This window comes from Cylas formicarius, unplaced genomic scaffold, assembly GCF_029955315.1.
Source record: "Cylas formicarius isolate icCylForm1 unplaced genomic scaffold, icCylForm1.1 PGA_scaffold_3__17_contigs__length_32017465, whole genome shotgun sequence".
NCBI lineage: Eukaryota > Metazoa > Arthropoda > Insecta > Coleoptera > Brentidae > Cylas > Cylas formicarius.
In genome coordinates this window covers 3,274,211-3,296,233 of record NW_026844326.1, presented here as the reverse complement: position 1 = coordinate 3,296,233, position 22,023 = coordinate 3,274,211, and the positions used below count along the sequence as shown (strand labels likewise).

The window sequence follows — 22,023 nt, the reverse complement described above, 5'->3', positions numbered from 1 at the left end:
AAATTCACAATTACTACACAGGAAACTTTATAATTGCGACACTTATACTATTATATATGCCTTCCATAGTTGTAGCTAATTCGGCACCTAGGTAAAGTAATACCTGTGCCTAATTGTCCAGATTTCTGTCGTCACAGAGGTTTAGTGTATTAGTAGTTCACTGATAGGAGTTTAACTTGGCCATAGTCCCGAAGTTATTATATTTATAAAAATGAGTGAAAATCAGCAGAAACCTGCACCTAGAGGTTGAGAAGCATATAAAATGCGAAAAGGTGTTTTGAAACTGGCAAAGCAACAACCAGCATGCGAGGTTAGTACACAAGTGACGTAATTTTGTAAGATCCTGACCAACGTAAGCTTCTTTTTATAGCTTTCATACAAATACCAGTTACAGTGCAAAAGTATAAGCTACGAAAAGCGACAAGTCCGCTCCTACGAGGTTCCAAAGGATGGTAAAAGGCAAACAGTCAGCTATACAATACTTGATGTTAATCATGAATTTGTTCCTGTATATAAGAATATTTTTGCCGGAACGTTTTCTGTGTCCTACAAAAAGTTAGATGTACTTGTTCCATGTTACCTGTTACACTCAAGCGTAAAATTATCTGCCTTTGATAAAGAATGTACTAAACAACATGTTGATTCACTTCCGCGACAGGAAAGTCACTATGGTAGAATCAAGTCGACTAAGCAGTATTTAAGCCCGGACTTAAATATTAATCGGTTGTTCGAAGCCTTTAAAAAAGTTTACCCAAACACTGAGGTTACTTATAATACAACATTCAAACGAGAATTCCCAAATCTTAAATTGCATCTGCCAAGAGTGGATACTTGTAATTTGTGCGATAAACTGAACTGTGAAATATAGAGTCCAGTGGTTCTGCTGAAATGAAACTTAAACTTCACCACCGCAAAACCGAGCAAGCCCAACAACTCTTATGACAAATTTTAAATATGTGTCAAAACATCGAGAGCAGAGCAGAGAGCAAAGTTTTGTTTGTACCTACTCGGGCATGTTTCATCTTATTAATTATGTGGTCTGATAACTAGGCAGGTTAAAACAAAAATAAAGTTATTCTTTTTGTTTTGATATTCTTGGTAGTTTATTTAAGTCCATTGTACATTCACATGACCGCGATTTTGCTCTTATAGAGAAAATAAAAAGAATAATGAAAGTTATTGCCCCTAATGAATTCAGTGAGGTAATCGAATCAGCGAAATATATTCCACCTTTCAAAGTTGTCGATATGTTTAAAACTCGTTTGTGGGATATTAAGGAATCAGCTAATACTTATTCTAATACAAGTCTTAAAATGGGTACAGCTGTTGTTGTAAGACTAGAGAAAAATAAGCCCGGTGTCGTATATTCGAAAAACGCTTATTCTGAAGCACAGACATGGACAAAAACCACTGCTTTAAAAAAGGGTCAAACTTTGGAAAGCTTAGGCAGAGCACAACTTAAGAAGTGGAATCCCATTAACAACATATCCGATAATAAAAAGAAATCTATTTTTATTTTCAATGTTAAGCCATATAAAATATTTGCAAATTAACTTTAGAGTTTTTTGTATGATTTTTTTTGTTTACTAATGTTGCGGTAGTTAATAAATATTATGTTTCTTTCCTAACCGGCATTTGCCTTATTTTTACGAACACCGGCAATTATAACTATTGTAAATTTAAATAGTTTATCTTGATTGTCTCAAAAATGTAATTTTGGCACATACTCGCTTTGGCATTTCGACGCTTCAATTATTTTTACAGGTGTCCTAGGGTATACGAATGAAAAAACGGTTAGTTGCTCACAGCAAGGGATTAACAACAGCGATAGAAACACAGTTACACTGAAACACGACTTTGCTGAGAAACTAAAATTGAAACACAAAGTTTCAAACAATGGTCGCATAGCAGTTTATTTTTGGCTCTCATCATTTTTGGAATTAAACTCCGAATTGTAACACTGTAACGTGCTCGGGAAAGGAACAAATAAACTTCCAAAACGTTTCTCAAAATGTGAAACAGAGACCGAGGCTTTTTCAAGCCATTTATTTTAACCAGGAGACGCAATAATAGATGAGTCACAAGCTAACAGAAATCTCAAGTCATATCAAGTTGGCAAAGCCTCAGCCACGACTTATAATTACCCTCCACAACCTCTGCTAGTGCTGTTCAAAGAAGTAGTAACTGAAACGACTGCGGAGTTCCAGAAATTCAAAATTTTTGCTAGAAGTGTCTCCTTTCCCAAAAATACCGTTATCTCGTAAACAAAGTGCATTAACACCAGCCAAAAAGATAAGAACAACAAACATAAAACAACTAAGGTGAAAAAAAGAAAAATACACAAAAGATACCAAGATTCCAGGGAAACATTACAGCTATATTATTCTCCATTGTCATTCTATTAAAAAGCATAGCGTAAGTCCATGTACATGTTTTGGTCAGTTGACTATCAAAATCATAGGATAACATATTATGGAGGGTGTTTCGCTGACTTCTTCAGAGCTGGCTTACACACAGCTACTAATTAGATTCGAGGTTCGTGAAGCTTTATGTTTAGTCGGTGTTACTATACGGATTAGAAACTTTAACTTCAAAGCTTCTAACTACCATTACCACGCGACCTGAGAAACGACAAATAATATTTGTTACAGACCATAATGCAAGAAAGAAATAATATAAATAAGAATACTATATTTAAAGTTAATTTTCCTTATCCAAGGACTGCTTCACTTCCGGTGTGTCGCAGGGATTAACTCTATGCCCACCATCGTTTCTGTTGCGGGCAACGTGACAATATACAGAAGAATAGCGATAGAAAACGATTGTATGTTGAGAGAAGATGTTAATAATATATTCAAGCGGTCAAAAGATAATATGCCAGATTTTGATGCGACAATAAGACACATGTAAACTATTAACCTGAAAGATGACCTCAATACGAAATTCATCAATTACTAAGTTTGCATAAAATTGAGGTGAAGACATGTATTTATATAGTGCGCGGTTCTTTTGACGCATATTAGTAGTTTAGTCCAAGCGCGTAAAGGAAAATGCCAATTTTCAATTTTTTTCGGGAAAGTAAAAAGACAAAAAATCTTTATTTTTGACACATGATAAAAAGACACTCCACGCCTTCACCCATAACCATCAACTGGGCCAACCTCTCGGACGCCACTGCAATGAATAATTCTATTGTAATTATACAAAATATAGAGCTTACGAAAAATTTTTTCATTTTTTTTTCTATAAAGTGCCACGAAAAGACTTATTTTGTGCCGGCAAATACGCCCTTATAATTTTTGCGTTGAATTTTGAAACACCCCGTACAAAAACAGTTTCCGCGATCCTTTTCGTTTGCGATTTTTGTTTTAAATTTAATAATCTATCGCCCACTCGTTTTCCGACAGAAAAGAGTCCACGACTTCCTTCATCGCAAAGTTGGGGATCAGCTGGTCCTGCGTCAGTTTCACCCTCGTTACGGGGTCGAAATGGCCGACGCGCTGCAAAAAATTTCATGCGTATCGAAACGGTCCACCACTGGCTAAATTCTTAATCTAGCAACCAAAATTCCAATAGTCACTTTTGTTAATTTTTGAATGCATCGAAAATCAATCCTAGATTAAAATTGTAAAAATAAAGATATCGAGCAAAACATGCATTAGAAAAATGTCGGTCAATCCAGATAAAGAGCGTTAGTTGTTTATATTTTGTTTCCTAATACGAGAGACCGATAAAATGTAAATTTGCAACGACACGGATCATTAAACACGGGCGGCAACTTGAATAAATTGCAATGATAGTTTCCTATAAGTTCGGTATTTCAGTACTTAACACTTCGAGTCATACTAACTTGCATACAATAGAAAGACGGATCTGATGAATATGACACCGGCATTGTTACAGGAATTAAAATAATAAATAAAATACTAGTAATATATGTTTTATTCGTGACCGCAATATTATTTTAAAAACCTCCTATACGAATTGTCGAGACACAATATATTGAATTTCAGAACAGTTATAAATAAGGAGCGGAGAAACATGCATTTTGCATTTTTTGTTTGTTTTGTACCGGGTGATCATTTATAATATCCCTTCCCCCACCTTTATATTTATTTGCCGACTATGCCTTCACAAATGGTACCGACAATATTATGTTTTTTGAGATAAGAAGATTGCTTCTTTCATACATTCCGTATTTAAGCAAATTATTGGTAGCTATGTATAAAATTTTAATGTACTACAAAAATTTTCTACTCTTGAAGATAAATCAAAAAACAATTCAATGAGGAGTTATGCAAGGCACTTATTGGAGTCAATATACCACTACGAATTTTATGTTGTGCAGCTGTGCTGTTATCGTTATTGTTTTTATAATCGCAAATAATATTTTATCGCTACAAGATTTTTGTTTTACATTTTTTATGTTGTGTTGAATCTATAAATAAAAAACGATTATTACGATTTTTTTGTTTCATTTATATTTATTGAAATAGGCTTGTGGTATAGGCAAAAAAATTTAGGATTCCTGAAGAACGAGTCAAATCATAGTTCTGGCTTTATTTAAAATGACATTAATGTACTTAAAATGTTCAAAGTTAGGGAGAGCGTTTTTAAAAAATAAAGTTTTATTCGGACTAGACGATACAAAGGCTGGAATAATTAAAGGCATATTTTAAAAAGCGGCATTCGAATAAATAGAGCTTTTGATTCGATGTCAGCGAGACGTTATCTTCGCTTAGCTTTGGACTTCGTCTGTACTTCGGGGCATATAACTCCTCCCTCCGTTTCGTCCCTTTTCCAAGAAGAGCTTCTTAATGATGAAAACTAAAATTACAACCATGATTATTCCAAAAACAATAACAATTATTTGGAACGTATTTGTTTCTTCTTTCACTGGTTCCATGGGAGTTATTTTTTCTGCTAAGTCTCTTAGCTGCTATATTTCGTCAATATTTATTTTTGACTGGTGGGGGTATCCAGGATTTTCATTGCATTCATTTCCGTCAATTGGATTTTTGGTAAAAATATTGGTTTTCCAAACTGGATTATTACATCATTGAAGAATTTTTCTTCATTAATTTCCATTTGACAGTTTACTGGTATCTTAATCAGTACTGGTACTTTGATTTGCATATATCGATCCCTGTTACGCTTGATTAGCAGTTTTTCAGGCTTCTGTGGCAGCACAAGAACTAAATTTTGAGTGATTTGTTTTATAATTGCTTCTGACAGGTTCATTTTCGCAATTGGCAGTTTTCCATTCCAATGTCGTCAATTAATTTCTCCATGCATACATCTCGGGGATGAGTTTCTTCTTTACAAAAGTAGATTCCTTCGATGACGGGACATGTTTCTAGTGTAAATTGTCTCTTCTTTTCCGCTTGTTATTGCGGTATAAAAATTAATTAATTTTGGATTATTGGGAAAATATGGTAAAAGGAAAATATTTCTGATCTTAAAATTGGTACATGGGCTGCAAAGATCACTTTCGAGTCTACAAAATTTACCTGAGTTCCCAAAATTTACTTTTAATTTCTAGAATTTGATTTTCTTTATAGATTGATGGTAGATATTTAAGCATTTTATTCAACTCCGAAATCGGTAAAACACTATTATGAAGCGCATTAACTTTTGCAAACCTAACCGTCTTCTAGGTTGTCTAGAAACATTATAATATTTTGGCAACCTAAGTTTAATTGCGGAATGATCCCGTGAAAACTAAGATAGTCTTGTAAAGAATTTATCGTCATTAATACTGCATTTTGGAATGTTTTTAAACCAGTTTGTAGTTTACGTTGGTTTTTATTTAATTTCACAATAGTTTTATTATAGTTATTAATTACGCACTTTGGTAAAGGTAGTGTTTAGTAGAAATTAACTTTGCGTTACCTATCTGGATAGGAAGTATAGGATTTACTAGTTTGGTAACTTGTACGTCTGTCGTTACTATTCTTCTATACTGTCGTTATAGAGATAACATTTTGATCTTCATTGGTTTCCCGAAAGACTAGATTTTTATTAGGCTTTGGTATCCTTGCACTACTTTTATGATAGTTTGGGTGTTATTAATTTATTTTTCGTCTGGTTTATTAACGGTAACTTTTTAAATTTGGGAAGTTCTTTGCTTCTAAATTTTGTTTTAATGAAAGTATATTTTTGATCACTAAAATCTGGTGGTTCTTCACAATTTTCATTTCTCTTTAAAATAATCCCTTCTTCGTTATCATTTAGATCAAATGGGTTTTGAAGATTTAAATGACCATTTATCACTTCAAAAGGTGTAAATTTTGTCACTGTGTGTATAGAGGTGTTGTATCCCATTACTGCTCTCTTTATGAGTTGATCTGTAGTTAGATCTTTATTTTCTTCTTTAAGACATCTATAACTATCAGTAATACTTGAATGAAATCTCTCCACAGGGGAGTTTACTATTTTGTGGTGTCCTAAAATGTAATTCTATTTGGTATAACTTACAAAAGGTTTTCAACTACTTCGGTTCCTGTTATGCTTCAATTATTGTAACTTAGGCTTCATGGTTTATCCTAAAGGTATCAACATGAATGTGTTCGAATGGTTTTGATGATTTTGGGGTTAAGTTAAATTTTATCACTGGTGGTTTTCGATAATACTTATTCTTTTGGCATATGTCACAATTGTTAACATAATTTTTTATGTTCTCGGACATTTTTAGCCAATAATATTTTCTACAAAGAGAATTCTAAGAATTACTAAGAATTCCTTTTCAACGGTCGAGTAGTTTATCTCTGCCGGGTTCAGCGTTCTTGGTGCGTAGCCATTGGGTGTCGGTCTTGGGATAAAATTGATGAGATGGCATATTTTGATGCGTCGGTTGTTAATTAAAAACTTCTTTGTAAAGTCCGGATAAGGTAATACTGGCTCCAAAGCACATTTTTGTACGTGTTAAAAGAATCAATGAATTAGTTTGCGTGTTCGACTTTGCTTTCCTTTTTCAAGCATTGTGTCATTCTTTTAGTTATCTTCGCGTAATTTTTTATAAATTTGCGAAAACACCCGACTAAACCTAAGAATGTTGGGTTTTCTGCAAAGGATAGCTTTTAATCGCTTCAATCTTCTTTTGATTTGGTTTTATACCATTTGGAGTAACTACATGTCCAAGGCATTCAGATTAGCTTCTCGTAATTTTTGGAATATTAATCTCAGATTTTGAATATGTTCTATAAGTCATGTACTTATAAAGATTACGTCATCCATAAAGACCATACACATTTTATTTTGGTTAGTTAGTGGTGCATTCTTAAGTCCGAATGGCATTCTTGTGTATTCAAAATGTCCGTTTTCTACGCTAAAAGCTGTGTTTTCGATACAGTCGTCTTTCATTTCAAGCTGATGAAAGCTGCTGGCAAGGTCCTGTGTAGAAAAATACTGTGCACGTCCCAATTTATCTAGAATGTCCGGTATGTTCGGGATTGGATTTCTATCAGAAATAGTTTTTTCATTAATCTTCCGATAGTCTACGACTATTCTCCATTTTTGAGTTCCGGATGAGTCTACTTTCTTAGGCACTATTTATATAGGGCTTGACCATGGGCTGTTTGATTTTCTTATTATTGCTTTTTCGAGCATATCAACTATTTGTCGTCTTACTTCTGCTTTGTGGACGAATGGATATCTATATGACTTCGTATGCACTGGTATTTCATCCGTTATCCTAATGTCGTGCTTGATTTTCGAGGTAAATGACAACTTGTCTCCTGGATTATAGAAAATATCCGAGAATTCTTAACATAATTTTGTGATTAGAGCTTTTTCTTCCGAGTTCATGTGCTGGGTACGGATTACTCCGTTTATGTCCTTTTGAAGTTCCGTACGTATTTTTAGATTATCAGATATAATGTTATAATTGTAACATCCGTATTGGTCAGCGTTAAATCGTTCAACTGGGATTTTGAATTTCAATTAGAGCGAAATTATTTTTTGCATATGAAATAGCAGATGGTATTTCTAGATTTTGTAGTTTTTGATTTTTTATAAAGATATCGCCTTCGATTTCACTTATTGGTATTTCTTTAAAGATGGACATTTACGGTTAGAGTAAAGTTTGCCTCTGATTGTTTTATATATTTGAATGGAATTTCGTTGTTGAATCCTTTTAACTTTTTATTTATTAAATCAATGTTCAGATTCATATTAATTAAATCAGTTGAACCTATTATTCCGTCAAAAAAGTAGTGAAAATCGAGTAGGATAAACTCTATTCGATAATCGATGTTAAATTCAGAAAATGCTTGTATGCAAGCTTGAAATCTAGTATTTGAACTTCCTACTGTTGACTTTATTTCATTATTTTTATTTGGAAAATATTTTTCAGCTATAGTTGGACGTAATATCGAGCGTGAACTACCCGTACCTACTAGTAGTTTAATATTTGGTTTACGTGTTTGAATATACGTTGCGTTGTTAGAAGAAATATTAATTTCTACTAGGGTTGGTCGTTTGTTTGGCTGAGTTTGTGAAAATTTTCGTTATTTGCATTTTGTGTTTCGACGTTTTGTTCGATATGCGATGTATTTTCATATTCATTTTGTTCATAATTTTTCTCAGATTCGTTGTAATGATTATACTCGTTTTGATTAACAGGATAATCAAAGTTTTCATCGCATTCTTGGTTAAACAATTCTTCCGCTATAAAAGTCGGGGGTTGATTGTTCTTAGTACAATAATTTTGTCTTATCGGTCGTCTTGTACATGAATTATTTGTTTGTCTCGAGATACCTGACATTGGTGTAGGTTTAGGAAGTTGGTTGGGTGATATTTGACTGGGTTGGAAGACATTTCGTGGGGGTCCGAAAATTTCCCGATTTGTTGGAAAAAGGTCTTTGAAGTATTTGTCTCGGTTGAATATTTTTTGAGATGGAAATTGTGGTTTTCGGAATTGATTTTGATATTGGTTTGGATTTAAAATATTGTTAAAATTGTTTGACAAGAAATTTGTATTAGGATTCATTTCATGCTGAAATCTACGTAGATTCGGCTGATTTTGGAATTGTTGAAAAGTTTGAAAATGTTGTTTCGTGTTAGTATGATAAATGTTAAACTAAAAAATAGATATTTTCGTGTCATAGCGAAAGATGAATTATTATTAAAAATAATAGTTGAATTAATTGTTGTCACCATTTGTGAAAAGTATGGAAAATATACGCTAGGTTCGCATACCTTTTTACAAAATCAAGTATTTAAGAAAATTGGTAAATTATTTTTTAATGTGGCTAACAAAATACACAGACAGAAAAGTTCAGATACTGTTCGTTAATGTAGCGCATAAAAAATCAGAAAAGAGAATGTTTCGTGTATGGCATATGTAGTTAGTACGTAATATTAGTCTGAAGGCTGCAAGACAGTGAAAGAGTGATGCGCTTAAGTGTGGTTCAGAGAGGCTATTTGGGCTGAAGAAGTTTTTCTTTGAACGGGGTTCAAATAGCTTCTCCTAGAGCATTAGCAGAGAAGGTATTTAATTTGAGCGTCCAGATTTCATTGTTGTTGAGATTGCCACAGAACCACACTTTCATGTAGTAGTAGCAGCAGCTTTAAAGCATATGACTTTTTAGTTAAAATGCCTTTCGAGTTTGCTTCATAGGTTGATCGGAGATTAGAGCGTAGATACAGATAAGTTAAATCCGACACTTTTCGAGTTTATTTCCCCCTGTCCTTATGTGCAATAGTAACAAGTCCAGTTTGTACCCGCGAGGGTAACATTCGCAGAACTTTATGTTTTTAAAATAAATGTTTTGGTCAATATTCACCTTATTACAGAAAATCTTATTCCAAGAGGGGCACTAGTTTACATTCGAACCGCTAGAGAGTGCAGATGGTCACGCGAACAACATGATCATGTAAAGTCTCATTGAGACCTTTGGGACCGACATTGCTTTTCTTACGGGTGGGAAAATATCTGGGCTCTGATTGGTTTCGCCGCCATCGCTAACTTGCAGGATACTAGAGGAGGGGGATTGATTAAACCCCCATTGGTGTTTGCTTATCCAATGGGGCGAGTTTCAAAGGAATAAGGGTAAAGTGGGCGGGGTCTACAGCCATTGTGGGAGAAGATAGGGGGTCGTGGGGTAGAGGGTAGAGGAGTGGGGTTGTCCCAAAGCATACATATCTCTACTTACAAGTAGTGCGGAACCTAGATTTAATTGGACCCTTTTTAAATCCAAAGTTGACAACATACAATCTTAATTAATTAATAAATTTCTACGTCAGTCTGGGAGATGCGGAAATAAATAGCCATATCTTCGATTGTATCATAGACAAACTAGTAGGGAAAGCAGAGTTAATGTTAGGCAACTGATAAGAACTGACAGATTGGTTAAGCATAAAAGATGCGCTCATTCAATGCTTTGCAGATAGGAGAGATTTAGATTGTTTAATTCAGGAATTAACTATTTCGGTGGCAGGGTACAACTTTTAAAGGGTAGTGTAATAAGGCGGATTAGTAATTCAGAAGATTTAGATAAAATGAATGATAATGAAAAACTTTTCCATGTAAATTATTACAATAAAATCGCGCTCAATACATTCATAGCTGGATGCACCGGGACGCTTAAAAACAACATGCATTTAAAACAACCAGATTCATTAGAGGAAGCCATTGCTTATGTTTCTGAATTTGAAAATTTAGAAAACCTCTACGGGAATCTAAGCAACACAACAAAACAATTCCAAATATCCAACTTCCAACAAAACAATGTGAAACAATTCCAAACACCAAATTTTCAACAATTCAACAAGAAACAACATTTTCAACCATTTTAACAATTCCAAAATCAGCCGAATCTAAATAGATTTCAGCCGGGAATAAATCCCAACACAAATTTCATGCCAAACAATTTTAATAATTTTTCAAATCCAAACCAATATCAAAATCAACTCCAAAAACCACAATTTCAATCTCAATCAATAAATATTCAACCGAGGCAAATACCTCAAGGACGATTTCCAACAAATCGGGAAGTTTTCGGACCCCCACGAAATGTCTTCCAACCCAATCAAATATCACCCAACCAACTTCCTAAACCGACACCAATGTCAGGTATCTCGAGACAAACAAATAATTCATGTACAAGACGACCGATAGGGCAAAATTATTGTACTAACAACATTGAACCCCCGAATTTTATAACGGAAGAATTGTTTAACCAAGAATGCTATGAAAACTTTGATTATCCTGTCAATCAAAAGGAGTATAATGATTACAACGAATTTGAGGAAAAATATGAAACAGATAGACAATTACTTAATTAAGAAATAATAATGATAAGAATTGTCTACATGCCGTCATATTAACGATATTGTAATGACCATGCAGAGAAGAGGTTTTTATTTTTTTAAGCGAAAACTCGGATCGGATTGAAAAAAACTAACCAAGATATTAAATTTCTTTATAAATTACTGGAGATTTTAATAATAATTTCTATTTTAACAGAAATCACTAGCGTACCATGTCTGCCAAAATAGACATGTGAAATTCCGTACGCTCGCCACTAATGAAATAAAAAAAAGTGATACACTAAATAATGCTTCTTGATACATAGCACACGTGTGCCAAATTTAATTACAATGTTTAAAGTGGTATTACAGATATTTAAAAAATATATTTTATTTGTGAAAATTTTACCATCCTGTATCTCAAAAGTTGGGCGTGGTTGATCACAAAGCAATAGGTAACAATATTGTAAATATTTATACTCATTCACGATGAATCATCCGAAGAATATACTTTAAGCTCAAAACTTCCCCTTTGTAAAAAAATCTGAGTACGCCACTGAAATATGAATTCTACGTTCTTCACAATTATCCTCGCAAATGTCCACAATTCGTATATTATGCAAACAAATGTCTGACCGCTTCTTAACATTTGTTTTGGCTAGTTTTGGCAGTTTTTTTTTGAGTTTACTGTTTTTTATATCCTATTCATATTTCTTGTAATGACATAATAATAAATAAAAAGCCCAATCAATCAAAAAAATACATTTAGATTACAAAAAAAAACTTTCATTCGGATCTTGAAAATTATATACTTTGCAAAAAATCTGAGTACGCTATTGGTTGCTAAGTAAAAATGGCCAAAATTGCTGTTTCTCCCTGTATCTCAAAAACAACGCCACCTAGGATTGTTTTGAAAATGGCATCTTTTGTTTTACATAAATCGAGCACAGGATTAAAAAATCGACACATTGTACAGGATCCACCAAACTGGACACTTTTAAACGAGAACTGTATCCTCGGCAAATGCATATCTTGCCAATAGATTGGCATATCAACTGGGAACGTATAATGACTACAGTAAAGGGTAAATATAATGTTACTTTATTCGTCACTTACAAAAACCTCAAAATGCAAGTTAGTTGTCAAGTCGATTTAGAGAACTAAATTCTAACGTCCTGTAGTGACCGATATTTTGCTAATGCATATTAGATTCAATATCATTATTTTGGCGAGCTTAATCTACGATTGCTTTTTGGTGCATCCATCGTAGTATATGAAACGAATATTACAAATTGAACTCTGAAATCACAGTATAATTCAGTGCTGTGCTAAAAGGTGATTTTCGATTACTTCTACAATAAGGCCGTGAAACGACAGACTGTAAACAATCGGTGAGTCATCACGAAAAGGAGAGGACGTAAGGTTATATGTTCATTTATACATTTTGATTGAGAAATTAGACTTAGTGTGTGAAATCAACATATTTGTGTTACTTTTTTGAGTGTTTTTTGGTAGGACATCGTTTATGTATGCGAAGGATTACCTAAAATTTAGGCAATCCTGCGGTTTACGTATTTAGATCACAGACATCAAAATTGTTATTGTGAACCATATTTCCGGTATTAACTTTCAAAAAAATGTACAATGGCTTACGGACCGATACCTTTAGTTAATACTATCGATCCTAATACGATTTTAAATTATCAGGCCATGATGGTGGAGAATTGGACCCTTCAAGGCCAAAGTTAGTTTTAAATTATCTTTAAAATACGATTTTATGAGGTTTTTCATTTTTAATCATGCTGTTATGACACATGCGTAGGTTTTGGAAAGAAAAAAGAAACATAGCCCCATGGCATGGAACGCAGTCTAATGTAGTCTAAAAGAACAATAAAAACATGTATTTTTACGTATATACAAATTAGACGAAATACATCTGCAATATTAAATTTGATTATTCATCTCTAAAGAATTCATTCAATAAATAAAAGGGTTTTTAGAAACCATGATCATAAATTATGCTAAATAAATATTAAAACTATTAAAACTATTATAGAGAATAGGTTGAAGACTTGGTTTATATCTAGTAAGATAATCATGTTTATATCATATTATTTTTTTGTAGAAGCAAAATCCTGCCAAAGTCGGAAGTTACGCCAAAAAAGAAATTCATATCTAAGTCTAGATAGAAAGAAGGGTTTGTAAGCCAGCCATCAGGGCAGTACTGCTGCTCACATTCCTAGCAGTCCACGCAGCTTAGATAATATCCTTTAGCTTATTTAAATACTGCAATCCCTATTTTAAGTTTTAAGAGAACAAATATACCCTGTTGTATTAATTGATTATATGTACATAGAGGTACCGATCGAGGGCATCAAAATCTTTTTTACGTTTTCCTGTATTTTATCAGCGTCTTCACAATTAAAAATCAAAATTGTATCACCTGCATCACCTGCATACAATACAGTATATACAACAGGGTTCATTTGTGTACATAATATACAACGGACTGCCCAGAATTGAACTCTAATACGTGTGTGATGATAAATTTACCTTTTCTAAACCTCTTCTGATTACTTGCAAGCAACGAACGCGCTTCCAAATAATGCAATATTTAATTTTATAAATTTTGATTTATATATTTAAATGAATTAAATTAAATTATAGCTAGGGCAAAAGTATCTCGCTGACATTTGAATTTTGAATATGAATTTTATTACTGAATATTTTGAAATGATAGCAAATTTTTTTTGGAATAAAGATGTTGGAATTTTTTTATTTTGCTATTTTGTACAAATTCCCGGTTAAAATAATTAAATATTAGACGTGAAGCTGATATTTCCCATATCATCCTGTTTTCAAATGATAGGCTTCAGTAAAGGTGTTCAACGGGGCTCACGCTTATCTTAGCCTGTACCACGCATATGTTCATAGTATTCTACTAAATTTATACATAAATATGTACATAAATAGGATTGAAAGTTTATAGAAAAATATTTTGAAATGCCTCTCTTATAAAGAAAATCTTAAATTATCCCAAGATTTAAACGACGTAAGAATGCATTCTGAACTCTTAATATTGGAGGATTGAAGAGTAGTTACTGATATTCTTCTCTTGCATAAAATTTTAAATGTCCATATAGACTTCTCTGAGATATAACACCTCGACAATTTAGAAGCATGCCTTAATTTATCATGTTTTAGAAACACCAATAACTTTTAAAATTTCCCCTGGCTACGTGTGCTAAGAACTGCAAACCTTGACTGTTTAGACCTGGATTAATTTACGATATCACATGATTTCTTAAAGCACACATTAACCGTTAGACTATTCACTATCTGATTCATAATTTTCTCATTGCTTTTGCTTATTTAAAATATACCACATAATAAATAAATAAATTAGAGCCTTTTATTTATTTTGCCTTCTCTATGATTGGTGAATTGATGCGCTTTTCAATCTGAAATGTTAGTTATATTAATACTTTTACTTTTTTATGCCGGGTGCTAAGAGGGCACTATTGTGGTTTTAACCTGTTTGTATCCCAAGGAGCAAGTAAATAAAATAAATAAATCAAATAAATATAACAGTATGTAACCTGCAGGATAACCTATATTTCACCATTTATTTTATATAATTATGGAAAACACTTGCTGTATTCCGAAATGTAAGGGAATTGCAAGAATGGGCCAAGTTCGGAAGTTTCTTTGAAATATTGAAATTAAAAATATTAAAAATTAACTTACGAAGCAAGACTAATGACGCACGACAGCGGATACGTTCACATGATATAAAACATTAATCTATAGATCCAAAGAAGGCATCGAGAAGCCTTTATGGGTAATCAGTGGTTCTTAAAATTTAATTTTATGTTACTTAGTTTTAACAAAATAATTTTGATATCAAAATTATATTTGTCATATAAACCATTAAACAAAATAAAATCCAACATGAACGCACCCGCCTCTGAATGAATTTCTACATTCTTCATTTTTAACTATTCCACATATTTCTACTATATTTTAAATATTAAAATCATACAAAGCAATTAAAACTTTCTTTTATTCTCATTCACTGATATTTCATATTTTAAATATGGAACCGGATATATCATTTCGTTAATGTGATGACACATACTTTAGCGTTGCATGGCCTGTATTTTAGGAGGTGTTGGCTGACCTCATGTGAACACAAATATTTGACGATATAGTGACTTTGTCTTAGCACACTAGAAAAATAGTGCGCTAGTTATTAGAGATTCATTGGATTCATGAATTCGGCATATTTGGATCTTATAAGTTTTTGGGTGCTATTTTGAAAGATTTGCCCGCAGTGGCGACCCCAACAAAATAGACAATATCACCTGTAAATGTTCCTCCAAATCCTTTTTATCGTAGGTTATGCCGCTGGGAGTGATCACCGGCTCCTGCAAAATCTCGAAGCTTATTTTGCCGCACAGATAATCGGGAACTTCTCGTTTCTGCAAGGCCATCCTTAAAAAAGGCACGTCTTATAGGGTGGTTCTGCACTTACCCTACGTCGTTCGTCGACTTTTTGAAACAGCGAGTTCAGTTCGCTGATATAAGAATCCTGGAACAAATGTTGATGTGTTTAGTTCCCATCAATTTCCGTGTATAATTGAAAGGTGCTGCTTTCATTTTTTACCACTTAAATACCGCAAAGGGCATCTTTTCTCAATAAGACGAATGATGGTTATAAAGTAACAAAAATATGCTCGCCAAAGCTTTCAGGAAAAAGGAAGTGACCGATAATCGTCCATATTGGGGGCGCACGGAGATTTTTATTTGGTTAGTTTATCGTCGTGCTATATGGGATATATGGACGAAGACATGAATTTGGATGTTTTTGAAGGCTATCTTGCTGAAATCAAAGTCTCTTCCCGCAGATTCAGTAGTAGTCAGTGTTGTTAAGTGTTTAAATATATGAATTAAAAATTGTATTTGAAGTACATGGATCGTATTTAAATACTTTTTTCTAGGATTTTAAATACAAATGTAACTAAAATTTTAAATACTTGTAATTAACATAAAAATCTACACTACAAGTTTATTTCAAGAAGAAGAAACTATAATACAATAACACAACTTTGAGTTTTTAGTATGTGGATCATTAAAAGTATTAACAATAATAAATTCTTGGCAATAATACCGACAAATACCTAGCTTACTCAGGATTAAATGAATGGTCAAGTGGTAATGGACCTTTGGTCGTATGGAATATAAATATTGGATTTCAGAAAATTGGCGATTGCTACGTTACCTGCCTCAAAACATAACAGACACAATTCTTGGACGGAGCGGAAAATAAATTTCAATTGTAAATAATTTTGTATGGCGTTAGGAAAACCCACCCTAAAAAAAAATAAATTTGAATTTTTAGTTTAATATTGTGTAATTCTGAAGCCCTTAGGTAAAGCTATTGATATTTAGCAAAAAGAAAAAGACAAGAGTTCATACTTAGGATATATGTTGTACACCATTTTGCAAATAAAGAATGTTAAATTTAAAGTATTGTTTAGAAACACAAAATACTGCAATTGGAAGTAAAGAAGCCCGATTGGATGAATTTTTTTTTCGCCTTGCCATCCATTGCAACTATTCTAACAAAGAGTTAGCAAAGATAAAGAATATGAAATTAATTAAAGTCAACCTGGTCTCCAAGATATGATTGTATTAAATTTTATCATAGAAACTACTCAATAGATATGATATAGTAGAGAATTCGGCAGGTACTAAAATTCTAACTTATTTGAAGTCTTTTGAATATTTTATGTTAAAAATTAAATCCCATTTTACCGTCTTTCGCTCAAGTTAGGTACATGTTTGGTAAAGGTGGTTATTTTAAAAAAATATTTATATGATTTCATTATCAGTGTTTCGTACCGTTAAATGTTGAATTGAACACTCAATTTATGTATGCAACTATTTTTATATGCAGTGGGATGTGATTGTAGTTGCAATTAAATACACTTTTTATTTATTTATTAACTAACTTTTAAGATAACAAATGAAAATTTAACTGATTTCTTGGTAAAAAAAAAACATGTTTTTTTTATCGGTCACATGCTTTGTCCATTTAAGTTTAAAATTAATTTCACTGCTCGTCATTAGTTTACAAAGTGAATTTATTTATGACCGCGCGCCGGGCGCCGATCGCCTCGAACTGCATTGAAAGTTTTATCAGTGATAATTTAAAATAATAATACAAAATATTATTAGAAAACAATTTTTATTATTATTTATGTTATTTTATTATAATTATTATTAATATTTTTTTTAACAATGTTATATAGAATACTATCAATTTTTTTTATTATTTTTACCAAACAGCGTAAATTTAGAAACAACTTTAAAATTTTAAAACACCACATCTTTTTCGATTCAATTTTCATTTGTTTTTCACGTATCCTAGTAAATAACAAAATGATTTCAGAAGTCATTCCTGTCTGCTCGTGTCATAAGTTTATACGCAAAGCATGAAATAATTATTAAAAATAAAAGCTGAAGCATTGTTCAGTTGTGTTTTTTTAGTTAATATTTTAGTATCATAATTTTTAATTGTAATAATAATATTTTGTGATTTAAAATGGGCCGAGTGAATTATGTAATTATGTGATTAAAAAATTAGTTTCATTTATTATTTAAATAAAATTTTGCCAATTTAGTTAATCATAAAAATGATTTTGGTGTTGTTGCTGATTGGACTTTTTTCGCTACATCTCATGGCAAAGGAGCGTGTGATGGCTTAGCAGGGAGTGTAAAAAGACAAGCTTATCGTGCTAGTCTCCAACGTAATAAAAACAACATATATATATATATATATATATATATATATATATATATATATATATATATATATATATATATATATATATATATATATATATATGATGACACTATATTCCGGGATATCATCCGTTCGCTCGTTGAACTCCGACTGGAATCCTGCATCCGACTGGAATCCTGCAAATCTTGCATCCGACTGGAATCCTGCAGACGTTTCGCCAAAATCTCACTTGGCATCTTCAATGCTCGCGCTCCGAAAACACTTCGAACACTCGGAGCGCGAGCATTGAAGATGCCAAGTGAGATTTTGGCGAAACGTCTGCAGGATTCCAGTCGGATGCAGGATTTGCAGGATTCCAGTCGGATGCAGGATTCCAGTCGGAGTTCAACGAGCGAACGGATGATATCCCGGAATATAGTGTCATCATATATATATATATATATATATATATATATATATATATATATATATATATATATATATATATATATATATATGTACGGTCTATATTTATATTTTAGCATAGGCTAAATGTATAAAAATATCTTTGAAGATATTTTTATACATTTAGCCGATGCTTGGAGTTCTTTAAACTTCAACTACTACAACTATAATTGAGAAGAGGTGGCCTACCTGGGGGATGAAGACATGTTACCACTGAGTATACCTATTAAAAGAGAGGCTCTAGCTACATAAATTCTCAATGTCTTACAGGAGAGGAAAGTGCAATTTTCAGTGCAGTTACTTGCAAATACGTTGCCTCAGTTGCTCATAGGCTTCTACACAAATTTAAAATTTGTTTGACACAAGTTATTACACACATTGAGATACACCCAATACAGAACTTGTCAGTGGCTAAAGCGACAAAGACGTGGAAGTGTCAAAACAGAAATTTTGAAAATTGTGGACTATTCGGATATTGTCATTGCGTGAGCAGCAACTACCAATCTGAGCTTACTATCTTTAAAAAATCAGAGAGAAGGCAATCAACATTAAATTAGAAGCAAAGTGAAAGCAACAAAAAAAAAAGACAAATAAAAACAAAACTTTAAGAAGGAATGAATGAGTAAACAAACCATAAAACTGTAGTAATATATCTAATATTCTTGGTTTTCACTTAAAAATCTAAAAAGAAATATGAAAATGTCTTCACTTATATATACAATACCAATGCATGAGTTTAAATAACGCCAAGTGCAAAGAATAGAAAATTCATATTCATCAATCAGATTCCTAAAATCTATGATCCTAACAAATATTTTCTGTAAAAACCTGTGCGTCAGTGATTTTGATAAAAAATAATAAAGTACTTACACATTTGTCCTCAATCTCTAAAATCTTTTCATTGCTCAGGTTACTGTTTCCATCAATCATTTTTATTTTTTCAATTTTTCTATGCCTGTCATCTTCAATTAACCCGTTGAGATAAGTTTGTAGCTCTATTTCTTGAGCTATACGTTTTTCTTCTTGCATTGAGAAACGTTTTTTCCTTGCTGATCGTAATTGGGCCGCGATGTCATCGCCAAAGTTAAGCTTTTGCTCTTTTGCTAAGTCGACAGCTAAAAAAATGGTATGAAAGGAAAAATGTTAAAGAAGAAAAATTATATAAAGATAAGCTAAAAAAAAAATAACCTCTTTGCAAGTGTTTTATTGATTCATCATAACATTCCAATTCTAACAACGCTTGCCCTAAGAAAATGTGCCCCTTTACCAAATTGGGGTCCATGTCCAAAGCTCTTTTACAGTCTGTACAGGCTTGTTCCCACCTTAAAAGTTTCAGATAACATAAGGCCCTATTAGTGAAGTAATGTGCAACATCTGGGTTTTTGATCTAGAAAATTTCTTTACTTAATTTAAGGAAAGTTTGGTATTTGGATGAGACTTACTATAGCCTTGCTATAACAACCTATCGCTTCTTCATACTTTTTAAAATTGTAGAGGCGATTTCCTTGCTCCTTTAATTCCTTGTCAGTAAGATTCACAGTGGAGTACATGTGCTTGCTCATTTTCATTTGAACTATTTCACAGTACTTAAAAAATAGGATAACGATGAAGATATTTTAAACTACCATCTAACAATGAAAAACCTCAACTACAACATATCAAAACTTTAAAATAAAAATGTAACTGTAAATGTTTCAGTGAATTGAAAATGACTAATTCCAAAAAAGCACTGAAAACTATAAGCTTTTTTGGACATTCCTTCCAACAAAAAAATTAAATAAACCCACAGTATATAAACAATAAATTAACAGTATTGCACTAGCTTCTTCTTCTTTAAGCTTGTGTTGCATGATTAAATCAATCGTCAACGCAAACGCAAAGTTTTTTCAAATTAATTGGTGTTGAACCAATTTCAAATCTTAGATTATCACATAAAAATCTCAGTTTACCTTAAACAGTCTGTGTTGACGGTTTAGACTAGGGCTATAAGCCCAGATTTTTTTTTTTGCCACAGTTCATTTTTAAATTTTGGTATGTAGTGTTAACGTTGCTCACTATCCTACAAAACCCCCGTAGTAGTAAAAGAAAACTGTCAACATTTTAAATCAGTGCTGGTGGATCAGTTTGCTTTCTTTTACACGGCTCTAGTTTTTATATTTATTAAATCCAGTCGCGATTTGTTATGGATCTTCGGCAGAGCATGCTTTCTGCAGAGAACAAGTCCTTTGGTTTTTTCTCTGCTTTGTTTTTATTTAATTTTCTGTGGTTATGGCCATCTGACGTCACACATCATTTAACAATGGAAAGGTAGAATTGGTAACCTGTATCAAGTGAATTGAAATTTTAAGGTTTTGTTTGTGCGGCTACAAACCAAAGTTTGCATTAAAACAGTTTTGAAGTTGTTGAAGGACCCCAAAGGTCTATGTAAGGAACAGAGAAGAAGTTCCTTTGAAAATAAGGGTATCTTATAATAAAATAAAGACATAGAAAACTATGTACGTTTTAAATTGATTGGTGGAAAAGTAATAATGAAACGGGACACTGTTCCTCATATTTTTCAATGCCAAGCAGATAGGAACAGAACTGCAGTGAATATTCTTGCACTTTCTGTGCCTGTAAGGAGAAAACGCAAATTTTTAAGAGCAGAAGCCCAAGCAGCTGATCAGCAACATTTTGCTGGATATTGACTCCATTTAATGCTAACTTTGTTAAACTCCATCATTTTAGATACAACACAGATACATGAAAAAAGTTCAACATGAATCTGCCAGATTGCCCTCCATTCAATAGCATTTTTCGTCATTGTGCTGACACTAGACACACCCAATAACAGCTTTGGACGTTGAAATATATAAGCACCATTGCTTTAGTTGCAGAGCATCTTGGTGGCTTTTATATAGAGATTTGAATTAACTTTGATGTAATAAATATCATATATTGCTTTTTATTTTTACTATGGTCTGAATTATACCCATTTGGATTATTATGAATTACAGGTTGGCAATTGACAGTGACATTTTCGCTATATAGTGTTAGACATTAAGAATATTAAGCGATGGTCTGTGTGTGCATAGAGTTCTAATTTCATTGTTAAAAGTACCTATTTGTTAAAAAAATCTTGTAATTTAGAACCTACCTACCTATTGTTATCTTTTTGGTATTATTTAATTAACTGATGCATAATCCACAAACTTTAAATAAGGATATATAAAAAATAAACAACCATCTGGCCTCCTTTTCTTTTAAACTTGGTAGTGACTGATGTTTGGAATACATTAACCAACAAAAAACACAAATGTATTTATTACTATTGAGTATAATTCCAACTATAGCCAACTAATTTTATTGCGATTAGAGGAAGTTATAAATAAATAACATGGATTATACAATTCTTATTTGGTTTAAATCTGCAATTTTGTAATATACAATTTTGTCCCAAAAAAAGAAACAACAAAAACTAGGGTCAAGCTGAACTCCAAATCATAGTAATCATATCATAGTAAAGCTAAAGCACAGTCGAA

At 32.6% G+C, this 22,023-nt stretch overlaps 2 protein-coding genes across 2 annotated transcripts in view; both read right to left on the bottom strand.

The window, feature by feature from the left end:
* The window catches only part of LOC132698999 (mucin-2-like), a 475,159-nt gene that overhangs the window by 343,876 nt on the left and 109,260 nt on the right, over positions 1–22,023 (bottom strand). The gene's annotated exons all lie outside the window — the stretch shown is intronic.
* Positions 309–20,312, bottom strand: LOC132699264 (E3 ubiquitin-protein ligase CHIP). Its single transcript, XM_060665896.1, has 6 exons — positions 19,945–20,312; positions 19,691–19,889; positions 19,373–19,617; positions 15,785–15,841; positions 15,615–15,731; positions 309–3,500 (listed from the first exon to the last, which is right to left on the bottom strand). The coding sequence occupies exons 1-6, from the start codon at positions 20,068–20,070 to the stop codon at positions 3,375–3,377; spliced, it is 870 nt and encodes a 289-aa protein (XP_060521879.1). The 5' UTR covers positions 20,071–20,312; the 3' UTR covers positions 309–3,374.